At 42.4% G+C, this 14,645-nt stretch overlaps 1 protein-coding gene across 3 annotated transcripts in view; it reads right to left on the reverse strand.

The window, feature by feature from the left end:
- RORA (RAR related orphan receptor A) overlaps positions 1 to 14,645 on the reverse strand; it is a 711,367-nt gene that overhangs the window by 95,266 nt on the left and 601,456 nt on the right. The window contains exon 1 of one of the 3 annotated variants that reach the window (XM_049611702.1): positions 2,475 to 2,638. The exons of the other annotated variants lie outside the window; for them this stretch is intronic. Within the exon in view, the coding sequence (XP_049467659.1) occupies positions 2,475 to 2,505 (31 nt within the window). The 5' untranslated portion in view covers positions 2,506 to 2,638. Of the gene's footprint in view, positions 1 to 2,474; positions 2,639 to 14,645 lie in introns of those variants that run through there. 3 annotated transcript variants of the gene reach the window in all.

The following is a 14,645-nucleotide window of genomic DNA, read 5'->3' on the forward strand; positions in this document are numbered from 1 at the left end:
TGCATACACGTACCAAAAAGCTATATTGTAAAGAGTATTTCTGTTTTGCATGAAAAATCTAATTATACAAACTCTCTTACATATGGAACCAATTTAACTATTAAAAATGAGAGGCAGTAGGGAAGTATTTAATATGATTCGGGGCCAGTTTTTTTCCCCTTAAATCTGATATGGAAACATTTACAGCATTCCTCATTTTCCCACAAACTACTTCTTCAGTTTAAATTTGCACCAAAGCAAGATAATCCCATTAAAACACAGGATGTTATGATATTGGAAATGAAATATTCTAATTGTCCAGATGCATTCTATTTCTCTCTCTCTCTCACGCTTATAGGAAAACTGCATCGCCACTACTGAGCTACTTTTCTCAAAGCACATTACTATGAATCTATTATCTAATGGCAGCCAGAGGTCACTCCAAGACAAATGTGTGGGCTAGAGCTTTTGGGGGATGATGGCTGTGTGATTCTCATGATTATATTAGCAAGGGATAGTACTCGACTTTGTACCAGAGCTACAAAAGCAACATTGTATGTACCGAAAACATCACATTAAATTAAAATATTAAAACATACTTTCCTTACTAATTGTTTGGTAGTTACTGTTCATTAGGGGAAACAGTCTTAGCTTTTCACCCTTCCCTCAATCAACACAAATTATACTACATAAAATGGATAAAGACTGGCATTGACATCTTCCAAGCAACAAAATCTATTTTATAGCTTAAAGAAAAAAAAAAAAAGGAAGAAAATATCTTAACTACAAAGGCTATTTGGGTCGTTTTATTCTTAGAGGATTAATAAAACTAAGGAAATAGTATAAAAGTTTTTTTGAGGGGGAGGGGAGGGGCATAGAGAAAAACTTGACGTTTTTTCTTTACAAGATGATTTTAAGATGCTTAAGAACGTGTAACACAAGGAGATTTTCCCTCGTTTATCCGTTGCATATTCCAAAAATGATTAAATCCCGTTTTCCGAAAGCCACAAGGGAAAGACAGAAAATTTGCTGTGGGTACGTCGTATAGAAAGATTTCATCTCAAGCAGCTCATCTTAGTGTCCAGCACGTTTCGGCCTGTTAATAATTAATGAAAGAGATGCCACCCAATCTCTAGTGGAGAAAGGCAAAGCTCGGTGATCCGAAAGTAAACGCAGCACAGACACCGAACTAGTGTCCTTCATCCTGGACTGCAACAAAACCTCAACCTACTGAACGTTTAAGGAGCTCCGGGCGCCCGCACGGCTGGGCAGAACCCTCAGGACGGTCCGGGTCTGCAAAAACGCGGCGCATTAGGGGCTCCCTGTGCGCCGCAAGCAGATGGGGTTCTAAATCCCCACTCCCAGCGGCCGGGTCCGCGAAGCCGCTCGGGCAGATTATCTCCCGGAGGAACCTGCTGGCGCACAAGCGGGCAGCGTGCTGCTGGCTGAGTTTCTCCAGGGCTGTTTGCAAGAGTCCTAACAGCGTGGCTCGGTTCCTCCGGGCCACACAGGCGACTTCCTGCACACCTCCAAACTTTGGCTTTCTCATTAGAAACTTCCCTAACTTGCCTCGGTTTCTCTCCTCCTCACCTCGGAACACCTCGAATCGATCCTCTCTTCAACTAGTCCCCCCTGCCATCCCCCACCAGCCTGCTAAGGAATCCTAATCTGGGCGGAAGGCCGGACGGGGAGATTTGACCGCGACCAACACGCGCGGGTCGGCCCTCACCGCGGTCTAACTTCCACCGCTGCCCGCCACTCCTGTGGGCAGGGCTGCCTCCCCACGTCCATTCCACAACGCAAAATATCCAGTGGGGGTGCGCTGCGGCTGCGGGCGGCAGCCGGGAGAGTCTTGGCACGCTCGAGAAGCCCGTCTCGCTCGGGCCCGGGCGCTTTCGTAAGTAGCCGCGCCGGGACGCAGAGTGAAAACGGCCGCACTTTCCCGGCCCGCGGCCGCTCGGGGCCTTCGGACCGCCACGGGGGGAGGGCGCAAGGCCTGGGGCGCTGACCAGTCCCCAGGGATGACATCGCGTCCCCGCGCGCGCGCACGGCCCGGCCCGGCCGCAGCGCCTTCCCTACGTAGGCCGGAGCTGTCTGGGGTGCGGGCCCTGGGGACCGACCGCGGGCGTCCCCGGCTTCCTCCGAGCTCCCCAGATCCTACCCTCCCTTCCAGAAGCGCCGCGACTCCCAGCAAACTTTCTTCCGAGAGCCCCGCCGGGTGCCAGGCGGACCTGGGCGGCTGACAGGAGTCAGAGGGGGCGGAAGAGGGGGGTCCAGCCCGTGCGCCTTTGCCCCCTACAGGAGGCAGGCTGATCCCGCGGCCGGGCTCAGGTGGCGCCGCTGCTGTGGCCCAGAAGGCCCTGGCGGGGCTCCGGCGCCCAGCCCGGGGCAGTACGTGCGCTGGGGCAGGCGCGCCCACCCCTCCCCCTGCGCGCCCTCCTCCCCGCCCCCCGGAGCAGCCAGCCCACCCGGCCCCGGCGGGACTCCCGGCTCACCTTTCATCGCTGCGATCACAAAATACATCATTTAAGCCGCGGTGCGGAGAGCGCAGGGAGAGCCGATGGTCCGACCCCGGAGCCCCCTCTGCCGCCGCCGCGCCGCCGCCGCCCGAGCCACAGCAGCAGCTGCCGCAGCTGCCCGCCCGCCGAGAGCCATCCCGAGCCATAAGAGGCTCCATGTGACCGGCTGACATCACGGCCGCCGCTCTGTTTACACCGCGCCCCTCCGCTTCCTCCCCGGGCGGGAGGCGGGAGGCTGGAGGCAGGCGCGCCCCAGCGCCGCGCCCCGCCCCCGCGGGCAGGTGAGCGGCGGCGGCTCGGCTGGCACACCCCGGGCCCGCGCTGCCCTGCCGCGCCCCCGGCCCGAGCCCAGGCCCCCAGCCTCCTCTTTGCCTCTCCGAACACCTGTGGTCCCCCGGGTGCTCTCTGCACGCAGCGCCCCGCGGAACGCGCGCCTGACCACTCTCTGTCCCCACCCCGTGGGGCAAGGGGCACGCAACCCCACGCCACTCTGCTTCCTCGCCCGAGCCCGCGGGGCGTTAAATGCTCCAGTTGGCCGGAGAAAAAGCGGGGTTTGGCCTGAAGGGGAGAGGCTGTAGTCACCCTCATTTCCCAGAGCGCCCCAGCTCTGTTCAGACGGTAGGTCCCCCAGACGGGGCAGTGCAGAACGCTGTCACCCGGACCTTTCCCGGGAGTGGAGTAAGTGCCTCCTAAGTCTTTCCGGAGAGGCTCGGCCAGAGCGGGGGGAACCCCGCCCACCAAGAGGTTGGTAATCTCCCATCACACCAACACCAAAGGTCCTTGTTTACACCTCCCCCATTCCCCAGGAACAATGTTACCTGGAAGGAGAGCAGAAAACTCTTATGTGAATCACCTAAATGATAATCCAATCGCCAGCCGATTTGAGCCACTGAATTCCCAGGCTCTTCCATATCCAGCATTCTCTCCAGAGAACCCATTTACAGGTGGAAAAGGCTCTAGTGGTCACATCCTAGAAATGAGACATTGTGGCACTCTGGGCAGGAAAACAAAAATACCTCTAAAGGTCAACTCGGTGAATTTTAACTTGCAACTAAGAGTGAATTCCCTCTGAACTTTGAAGCTTAATCCTTTTTACTGGCCATATGGAAACTTAACTCTTGACAGTATTGTCAGATGAATCTTCTTAGGATGAATTTCAGATGCTTCGTACCCAGAGTTGGCATTATTTAAAAATTTGCCAACTGTGTCCATAACATTGAGCATAATACAAAGAACAATTCAAAAGCCCAGTCTGCATACCTGCTACTGTTCCTTCACACAACTTCATTTTTTTAATTTTTTTTAACGTTTATTTATTTTTGAGACAGAGAGAGACAGAGCATGAACGGGGGAGGGGCAGAGAGAGGGAGACACAGAATCAGCAGGCTCCAGGCTCTGAGCCATCAGCCCAGAGCTGACGCGGGGCTCGAACTCACGGACCACAAGATCGTGACCTGAGCTGAAGTCAGATGCTTAACCGACTGAGCCACCCAGGCACCCCGCTTCACACAACTTCAATTCTGCTTTCTTTCCCGATGGTCTGTATTTCCATTTCCAACTTAAAAGATCAGATAGTTTTTAGTGGATGCCTTCATGGTGATTAAATAAGGAGAGTCCTAGCTAGCGTTCTTTTCCCATATAACTGAGTTGTCCTTGCCCCTGAGTTGGGCTATAACTTAAAACACATGCAGACAATCAGCCCTCTAGAAAACTTAGGATTCATGTACTCCCCACCCTCCCAACCCTCCTTTTCCAGGCAAAATTTACACAGTCCTGATTTAGAAGGTCAGTAAAATTCATCACACCTTAAATCAAACCATAGCTTTATAAAAGTTTGATTTCAGCTAACACCATCCTAGCAGTTTTTCCTTTAGATTTTTTTTTCAAATAAAACCACAAAAATCAGAAATTATGAAAGTGTGAAGCCAAGACCTACCCATGTTAATTCAGCTTTCCAGCCATAGCGAAGTGGACCAGAATTTCAAATGAATCAACCATATCCACTGTGATGTTTACAATTGTGAAATTAAATCACACCACATTCCCATGATGCAAGTGCATCTCCTAGTGAGGCAACGCCCCTCGGTTACATTGACGCCATCCTTCGTATCTGGTTCTTGATTTCCCTTGGCCTAACAACTCTAACAGGGAAGAGTAAAGCCAAGCTATCCAGTAGGTAGGTCCCCAGTACAATTTTCTTTCCTTTGTACTGTTGAAGGATGGAAAGTCATCAGGGACTGCATGTTCATGGGTATGCTCTTCATACTCATTGCAAATGAATACAGAAATACAACTTGGAAAATTTGCAGTGTTCCTTTAAAAAACAGTATCCTGCTCCAGAAAACAATGCTTTGAAAATAACCAAATCCATTAGCTCTAGCCTGCCTGTCAGACATCTGACTCCAAGGTAAATAGTCTTACATTACTAGTAATCGGTATTTATTTCCAGACCATTTCAAATGAAATCGGTAATCGGGAATGACATGTAACCTGACGTGTGCTCCTGCAATTTTCTATGGATATGTCCCCAATAGAAATATAATCTCATAATACTTATTTGAAATATTTACACATATATTCAACAAAGACATTTCCAGGATAATGTAATACTGACCTTAGCCTTTGGAAATGTATTTCATTCTCATCCTACAACTAATGAGCAACAGAATTTCAGATATTAAGTCTTAACCTTCCTGTGTGGCTAGATGCTATTTGTAATAAATGCCTCTATTAAATGTCTTCAGCTGTTAACCCAGGGTATAATATTGTTCTTTATATTAACACAAAGCTCTCATGAAACTTTGAAAGTAAAAATGAGAGGCTATTAAAAACACACACACACACACAAAACTCTTGAAATATAATTTTTCTATGGAATTCTAAATCCTCAACCAAATAAATCAGTCAGGAATGAAAGGATCCTTGTTCCCCTTCAATACTACCAAATTTGAGCCATAAACGATGCACATTTCAGTTCAAGTTTTACCATCTATATATTAACATGTAGAAATAGGTATTTGGATTATAGTAAACAAATGCTTAGAATACTATGGGGGAAACAGTGTTAAGCAATATAGTCTTTCCATTTAAAGTTTTATTTTTTTTTATGTTTAAAAATTTTTTACCAAATGTTCTGAAAAGAAAATAGAAAAGGAATATTGCTTACATGAAGATAATTAAACAGGATGGGAGTTCTTCACCATGAACAGAATTAAGTTATACATTACTTTTTGATTCAGATGTTCCTGTTGGCTAATCTTGGAAAAGGAAGGCACACCACATATTTATCATGTAATTCAACTCAGAGTCCTCTAGAGATGGTCACCGCCCCATATTGTGTCCCTGTATATTGGTTTTCACATTTGATCTGTCACTTAGCAAGAAAGTGGAGAGACACCTCTGATGCCAGCTTGTTCCCAAATGCCTAAGAGGAAAGCCTGCTCTATTTCTTCAGGGTATCTAGAGAGGAGTGTGATCAGTAAGTTGGTGCCAATCTTCCCGCTTTCAGAGATTAAATAAAGAAATGATACTTTATGAGGGTACATTTGGTTTCCCATCAAATGGGGTTTGGTAGACCAATCTGAACCGCACACAGAGCTGCTACTGCGGAGGGTGGCAAACCAATGGATCAACAGATTTATCATGACTGGGCAAGCAGCTCCTAGTACCAAGATGATTTCAAAGTTTGCTGCTGCATGTGAGAGAGCGTTTTGGCTCTGTGTCTCACCCAGGCCTGATTCTCCCTCTGTGGTGTGTGGCAGCTTGCTAATTCAATTAATTTCTTTCTAGCTGAACAAGAAAGGGATCAGTGAAAGGTTAATGTGGTCCTAGGCAGCTTGATTCAACTGAATTCTTAGCCACCACTAGACTGTGATCTGTAGGACTTGGGCCATTCTGACCGACATAGAGCCATAGGTCTCCTGCAGACCAAATGGATTCCGACCCAGAGAATTCTATACAAAGACTACTTGGAAAGCTACAGAGGAGGCACAGACTTACCTATAACATATCACAAATGTGCTTAATTTTGAGTCTGGAAAGAGTCAGTGTCTCATAAAGGAACGTTTACAAATGGAATAATATTGGTGAGACCTGGAAACCAAGGGTATCAGAGAGGCCCTCCCACCTATTTATGAGTGTAAGGGGAGGGGATGAACAGATTAATATAGATTGCTTGCCATTCATGACTTTAAAACAATGTAGTTACATCTGTAACAAATATAGTTGTAGATGTAAACATACATGCATGTATATATATATCTATATAGTCCATGAAATATGGTGAAATAAACTGGATTTTGGTGGCAAGAGATATCGTCAGTTTTACACACACACACATACATATGTCACATTATCAAGCACATTTACTGAATGTGTATTATGTGCCTGGTGTCCTGGAGACTCAGACAAGAACAAGCTCACTCCTCACTTGACTTTGGCTCGGAAAACTGTAGAGAAGTCCACTCCCCAAGTCATCTGAGCAACCCTAAAGCAAGGCAGTGTCTGGTTGCCCATTGAAAAGATGTTTGCACGGCACTTTGAACCTCACAGTTGACAGACAGCTGCGAATCATTAGTGTGGCTATTAGCATAATGGGATGTTGGAGGTGAAAGATTTGGCTGGATTGAGACAATGGTGAAGGGATTCTGAGATTTCTGGAACCCCATATCTCATACATCTATTGGGAAATTCAAGAACCGGCAGGTGTTTTGTAACCATCACAATGAGGGAAAGGGTGAAGTTCACAGGCATACAGACATGAGTAACCTCCCCAGAAAAGGCAGGTAGCAGGTGGCTCACTATACACACACACTCACACCTGCCAAGGGAGCAAGGAAGGAGGTGTGCATCAGAGGCCAGAGAGACCTTCTTGCCTTGTGTTCCCAGGGGGTGTTCTCACCCCACTCCTGCAGCTGGAAGGGGAACAGGCCATGAAATGATTTTTTAGTTAAAGGAATATGAAAAAGGGAAGCAAACTCAAAACCTGGAGCCTGGGTTCAAGTTTCACACTCAACTAGCTGTCAATGCCACCTTGGGCACGTCATGTCACCTGCCAGGACCTCAGGCCTCTAACCTGTAGAATGAAGGAATGGGAACGGACCTTGAAGGGCTCCTACAACTCAAACATTCCAGAACGACTTTCAGGATCACGTCCTATCCACTTCTCAGGAACACCATCCCTTTCTCCCTGCTGCACCACATCAACTTCCCTCTCCAAGGAGGCTTCTTTGTGTCACTGAACTCCATGGTATGGTAGAATGAACTCCAGCATTAGACAAACCTGGGCCCCAAACCAACCTTTATCCCACTCACTAGCTGAGTGATTTGAGCAAACTTTTGTTTCCTCATATGTGAAATAAGGCTGGTAGGGCCACTGGGAGGATTAAACAATTTGAAGAAAGGACAGAGTGACTACCACGTAGCAGGGCTTACGAGTGGGAATACCCTCACCACCACCACCACCAGTCCCTACATTGTTGTACACACAGAGCCTGTGCATGGCATAAATTATTGACCTTAATAAAGATGTGTTAAAATGGCCATTAGAATGCACTTTTGCTAAGCTCTTTACAATTCTGAAAATGTGTGTGTGTGTGTGTGTGTGTGTGTGTGTGTGTGTCTGTGTAGGTGTATAGAACAAGCATTTATTAAGTGCCTGCTATATATTAAGGATACAAAGATGAATACAAATTAAATTACTCCTTGGTCTCAGGAGCCTTATGGTCTCGCTTTCTTACGTCTTAGCCATCAGAGTGGAAGCTCCCATCTGATGAACAATGTAAACCTCTGTGCATTACAATTTAAAAAATGTGTGTCAGGCCATGGAGAGGGAAGCAAAAAGATTAAAACGTCAGGTCTTCCCTCAAGGAGCTTGCCATCTAGCAGATAAATGCATGCAGTACTTAGAATGTAGGGCAGAATAAGGTGCTATGTAAACCACGAGTAAGAGGGGCTACTTTGCGTAGGATTAATCTTAAGTTTTATGACAGGGCACCCATGTGGTTCAGTCAGTTAAGCATCTGACTCTTGCTTTCAGCTCAGGTCATGATCTCATGGCTTGAGGGTTTGAGCCCCTCATCAGGATCACTGCCAATAGCACGAAGCCTGCCTGAGATGTTCTCTCGCTTCCTCTCTCTCTGCCTCTCCCCTGCCCACTCTCTCCCTCTCTCAAAATAAATAAACTTAAAATTTTTTTTTTAAAGTTAAATTTTATGAGAAGGACTTCATGGAGGACGTGCCACTTGAACTCTACCTTGAAAGACAAATAGAATCTAATGAATAGAGAAAGGAATAAAGGACATCTTAACAGGAGGGCAGGACACAGATGAAAGTACAGAGACAGAAAACACATTTCTTAAGAAACTCGTAGTGAAGGCTCATAGCAACATAAAGTACATATGGACGAGAAGCAGGCAGAGAAAAAGCTCAAAATGTAGGTTGTTACTATTTCTTCTGCTTTTCCTCACAGTGCCTAGCAGAGACCTTTGCAAACTATATACATTCAGAGGATGAGTTTTGAAAAAAATAATTGAGGGCAGAAGAAGAGAATTGTGCTTTAGAAAATAAATCTCTTTGCAGCTCACCCATTTCATAGGCTTATTGTAAGGATTAATAGCTGGTTTGATAGTCATAAAGTTAAATTACACTTAATAAAACACATAGAGCAAAAGAGTTCCACATCACAGCACACAGAGGGAGAATAAAACTGGAAATGGGTGTTATTTCATCAGAGTGAAAAGCTATGCGGGGCATTTTAGGATGAACAAGATAAATTGAATGTTATTTGATTCTGTATCTCATCCATTTAAGTTCTGAAAATTATCTGCGACAGTTCTATTAATATAGAGGCTTTGTATATAGGCCATATTTTATTTTTTAAGAAGTCTCTTAAAAATATATTTTCAAATAATGGAGAAAAGATAAGCAGTTACAGATGGTTCTCTCTATTTTTGTCATGCATGATCAAGGGCGGCAGAGTAGGTGGGCTTCATTGGGAAATCCGAGTCTCGCAGCTAGGAGCGTTCCAGGAGCAAATGCTGGCATTATTTTGCTTTCGCAGAGAAAATATGTTTCTGTTCAGTCAAGCAGAGTAATCAATTATTCTGCATTATGAAATACTCATTTTATAACTATTGACATTTCAGACAGTTGTGCCACATGTCAATAGTGGTTCTGATGATCACATTTAAGCTGCAGCTTATAGGATGGGATTCGTTTGGCTGACGGCATTTGATCAGAAGTCTTCTCTGCTCTCAGAAGTACAGCTACTATTTCTGTCCAGTCCTGCACTGAGGAAGTATGCTTCGAGTACTGAAACAATAATAGGTTGGGTATGTTCTTCTGTTTTAATGAAAAAAAATATTAAATTCTTCTAACTATGTGAGATTCACATTAAAAAAAATTAGCACTCTTCTTTTTCATTTTGTAAGATGGAGGGAGGTAGATGAAGTTAGGCGTTCTATTCAGAAGACTCCAAAATTCACATTAGATTTTGAGTATCCGGTTAAACCTTATATCCCCAAAGATAACTTTCCAAAATCAAAAGGGCTTTCCAATAATTATGCAACACTGTTGCTATTGCCTCTTTTCCCTCTCCCATTGGTGAGCAATTCCTTGGGACTTACTCTGTGGCAGGCACTTATGTTATGCTCTTTTTAACATTTAATTCAGCCTGAGCTCTCTTTTTACCGACAAAGAAACTGGGGCACAGAGACATTAAGTAACTTGCCAGGAAGAGAAGGCTAAAACATGGTGGGACCATAAGAACAACCTTTGTAAACTGCTTCTAAGGTCTGTACTCTTAACCATCATGCTACGGACTCTCAAAATTAAAAAAAATTTTTGCCTTAAATAGAGCATTACTCAGTATTTTGAAAATGGCAAGCTGACTTTTTCAGGAATCAAGAATTACTATTCTAATAAATTTTAGGCATGTGTGCAAGAAATTCTTTTATCACTAGCTTCTATAATCGAGTAGACTAGCATGTGTCATTATGAATTATTGCACAATTTAGTAAATTATTTAATTACTTACTAATGAAGAAGCATATTGTACACAGTTGTAATTATCCTGTTTGAAAACAATGTTGCCATTTGTACATTTAAGAAACACTTGCTACAAAGTTAACTCTTAAGGGGAATTCTTTCTTATTTTAGGATGATTAAACAACTCTAAATATTGGTAATGGAATGTTCAATAGGGCCGCAAGGAAACTAAAAGCTACAAAGGCCAAGACTGCACTCCTAAAAAGACTTCAAACGAAAGAACAAATCTGTTAAAAATGTAAAAAAAAATTTGTAGTTCACGCTGTTCTACATAAAAAGCACAAGATAGGGATATTTACGGATTTTGCTTTTCCAAAGACTATAATTGATGCTCTTTTCATAGTTTTTGCAACATATCACCTAGTATAGCATTTCCTTCACCTATTTGATCACCTAACAAATGGCTTTGATAGTGTAAAATATTTAGCACAATCACTTAATTTTCAACTCACTTTGAATAAATTGTTGTCCATATTTATGGACTATAGTCATGCACGACTTTGTTATTTATACAGAGACATAGTCCATGTATGGCCTTTAGACGTTTTGACAACATGTCTTAATTAAAATATAGATAAAATTAATTTTGAAAATGTAATAATACAAGTAAGAAAGAGTGACTTGTTTGTGTGAGTGATGGAACACATTATTGAGAAACTACTGATATGTATTATTGAATTTATTGTAAAGGCCTAAGGATAATAATAGCCACAGAAACCCCAACTTGCCCACTATTCCAAAGGCAAGGTACATATCTTATGGTGAAAGTCACTTTCATAAACTAAAATGTAATGGTGACTTGATTTACATCTTTGCTCCCTGAAATATAACAGAGGGAATGTGGCAAAGCCGTTATGAACAAGCAAGAATAAAAAGAAATACTAGAACTGGAAGACACTCAAGGTCAGGTGGTACGTCTCCCTGCTTCCAAGGATGTGAGCAGTTAAACCGTCCATGTGTGACAGTTGCCAATCATTAAGTAATCACATAGAAGCAAGATAAGTGATATTATCATATTTTTTTCTATTGTCTGGTTTTCCCCTCTTTAATCCTAAAGTCAAAATGCCATCTAACTGGGTAATTCAATCAAACGCAAGTTCTGTTCTATTATGAATAATGTATATATTAGAACTATAGTATAGATTGCAGATTTCAGCATTTGTCAAAAAATCAGTAAGAGGCTGTTTCCTGTAACCAGTAAGAGTCAGGTTAAATGTAAGCATTACAAAACGAGAAAAGAAAACATGTTTTGTATGTTCATAGCCTCCACTGCTCAATTTATAGAATAACATGAATTACATGGTATTTACTTTACACTAGTTTTATCAACTGGAAGTATAGTGAAGCCCATGGAGTACCCTGTTGTAATGGCATTTTCTTTCCTTTTTTCCCCATATTTAAATATAATTAACAGATAGTACTATATTAGTTTCGGGTGTACAACATTCTGATTCAAAAATTCTCTGCATTACTCAGTGCTCACCATGATAAGTGTCATCACCATCTGCCACTCAACAACATTATTACCATCTTATTGACTACCTTCCCTATGCTGCACAAAATGATATTTTCTGATGTTATTCGTGGCAAACTAGAAGAACTGTATTTTGATTCATCACGTAAATCTCAGTTTTTGCATCTCTTAGTAAAGTATAATTTACGTATAGTGAAACTCACCCTTTTTAGTGTATAATTCTTTGAGTTTTGACAAAGGTATGTAATTGAATTACCACCAACCATATCAATATATGGGACAGTTCCGTCTCCTTTCTTCCTAAATTCTCCGGTGCCCCTCTGTAGCCAGAGTATTCCCCTTCCCCAAACCCTGCAACCACATAGCTGTTTTCTATCCCTATATTTTTGCCTACAAATAATATCACTTAAATGGAATAATATATTATGTGGTTTTTTGACTCTGGTTTCTTCTACATGGCATGATGCATTTCAGATACATCCCATGCTGTTGAGCATATCAATAATTTGTTACTTTATTTTTTTTTAAATTTTTAAATTATTTTTTTATTTTGAGAGAGACAGAGAAAAAGCAAAAAGAGAAGGGGCAGAGAGAGAGAGAGAGAGAGAGAGAGAGTCCCAAGCAGGCTCTATGCAGTCAGTACACAGAGCCCAACATGGGGCTTGAACCCACAAAACCACCAGATCATGACCTGAGCCATAGTCGAACACTTAACCGGCTGAGCTACCCAGGCACCCTTGCCAATAATTTGTTACTTTCTATTGTTCAGTAATATTTCATCCCACAGTTTATTCATTCCCTAAGTGAAGGATACTTAGGTTATTTCCATTTTTTAGCATTCACAAATAAATTTGCTAACCTTCATGTACAGGTTTTTGTGCAAACGTAAGTTTTTATTTTACATGGGTAGCTATCTAGAAATAGAACCATTAGAGGGTATGGAATATAGAAGTTTAACTATAAGAAATGCCCAATGGTTTTCCAGAGTAGCTGTGCCAGCTTGCATTCCTATTAGCAATGTCTGAGAGTTCTAGTTGCCTCAAACCCTCACCAGCACTTGGTGGTGTTAGATATTTATCTGTTATCAGTTCTTGTTATTCAATGCACTGAGGTTCTATAAAGTCACTAGGACCACTGAAGTAGCAAATACTGAATCACTGTCCCTAGGGGAAATATAAAGTTAGGTTTCTTGAGCCTGTGCTCATAACATTTTTGCCAACTCATCAATATATAACCTTGTTTTCTTTGTGTTTGTAAAGACACCTTATTTGATAAATACTGTTGCTTCACCAACATTGAATAATGCTTATACATCAGTGAATAAAGCTTATCTAACATGTTTTCTTTGTAAGGCACATCACAGCATTCTTGTAGTCGAGGACACTAGCCAACACTTCAGCAGTATGCTTGACGGCCATTGTAAATAGTAAGATCACTAACAAAAAGCACAAAATTAGGAAAATATAGCACTAAATAAACCGTCAAAAGGACACGTATTTACAGGATGAGAGCTGAAACAAGAAGGCAGAGCACTGCCTCATCAGACCTCAGCTGGGATGTGTATTAGGACGTTCAACCCTTGAGCAAGTCTGAAAATGGCGGCCAGTATTGATTTGGGGGGTAAACACATTTTAGTGAGCAGACGAATTTGCAAATACAGAATCTGCCAATAATGAGAATCAACTCTAACTATGTATCTATCTATCCACCTACATATGTATGTATCTGTATATCTATTTATCTATCATTTTTGCCATCCTACAGTCTCAGTTTAAATGTCACTGCCTTCAGGAGGTCTGAGACAAACTGCTAGCCTATATCAGATGAGCTTTGAGTTCCCACTGGCATCCTGTTCCTCCCTTTCCATAAACCTGATTCTTCATAACATTTTTTTTTTTTTTTTTTTTTTGGTAAAAAAACCTCTGGACTCTAAGAGGCAGGGAACACATCTGTCTTAGTCACCTTTGTATCTCTGGTAACACTAAGACTTTGTATCTCTGGTAACACGAAGACTTAGCACAGTGCCTGGCATATAGTAGATGATGGATAAAGAGTTGTTGAATAAATTAATACTTCTTTTGAAAGCAGTATGTATGGTGGAAAGAACACTGGAATTGGAGTTGGAAAATTTGATTTCTCATCTCGGTTCTTATATCTAGTGGCTATGTGACTGGTAACAAGTTACTTATATTCCTTGAGCCTCAGTTTCCTTACCTGTAAAATTAGAAAAATAATACCCATCTTTCAGGATTTTTAAAGACCTTAAAAGTTAGACAGTAAACGTGAAAATCACTAATATCTGGTATACTGGTGATATCCAATAATCAATGAATTGGAGTGGTTTATGAGACACATTAGATGTTTGTAACTAGGTGAGCTACACAAAATATACTGATTACAGTATGAGCAATGAATGTATTTAGCCATCTGGATAGTATCAACTCTTTACACATTTAGTGGTATGCAGTCAGGGAACTTAAATAGTTTGGAGAATTTTTCACTTTAGAAAACAGGTGTTTTCTCACTCTGTCAATCAACCCCACTCTTCAAGATCAAAGGTTATGTACATCATCTACACTATGAATATGTATTCACAAGAATTGATGATTTATCCATTCTATTTCAAA

Source organism: Panthera uncia (genome assembly GCF_023721935.1).
Source record: "Panthera uncia isolate 11264 chromosome B3 unlocalized genomic scaffold, Puncia_PCG_1.0 HiC_scaffold_1, whole genome shotgun sequence".
NCBI classification, from domain to species: Eukaryota; Metazoa; Chordata; class Mammalia; order Carnivora; family Felidae; genus Panthera; species Panthera uncia.